Below are 277 nucleotides of genomic sequence, written 5' to 3' on the forward strand. Positions count from 1 at the left end.
AGTGTGGGGAGTGCAACCGGGTCCCAGCCTGGGGTTCGGGAGTGACCGTCCCACAAGCACTAATTACTGTGACCCAGCATCGCAGCGGTGGCAGCGCGTCCCCACCCACGCTCTGCCCTGAGGCTCCCAATGGCTGGGGGTCAAAGCAGGTGCTTTTTTCCCCCCTCCCAAATCTGCTCCCGCCCCATCCCAGGTGGGTGATGTACGAGAAGCCGCGGTTTCATGGGCGCAAGTGTGTGCTGGCCGAAGGGGACGTGGAGATCGACGACCCCTGGAC

General features: G+C 63.9%; 1 protein-coding gene across 1 annotated transcript in view; it reads left to right on the forward strand.

Moving 5' to 3' along the window:
* The window catches only part of AIM1L (absent in melanoma 1-like), a gene marked incomplete at its 5' end in the record, with an annotated part of 6,453 nt that overhangs the window by 1,413 nt on the left and 4,763 nt on the right, over positions 1-277 (forward strand). Inside the window, 2 exons of the mRNA XM_010186530.1 lie at positions 3-139; positions 194-272. Coding sequence (XP_010184832.1) covers positions 3-139; positions 194-272 — 216 coding nt within the window. The remainder of the gene's footprint in view (positions 1-2; positions 140-193; positions 273-277) is intronic.

The sequence above is a fragment of the Mesitornis unicolor genome, unplaced genomic scaffold (genome assembly GCF_000695765.1).
Source record: "Mesitornis unicolor isolate BGI_N332 unplaced genomic scaffold, ASM69576v1 scaffold28720, whole genome shotgun sequence".
Taxonomy (NCBI): Eukaryota; Metazoa; Chordata; class Aves; order Mesitornithiformes; family Mesitornithidae; genus Mesitornis; species Mesitornis unicolor.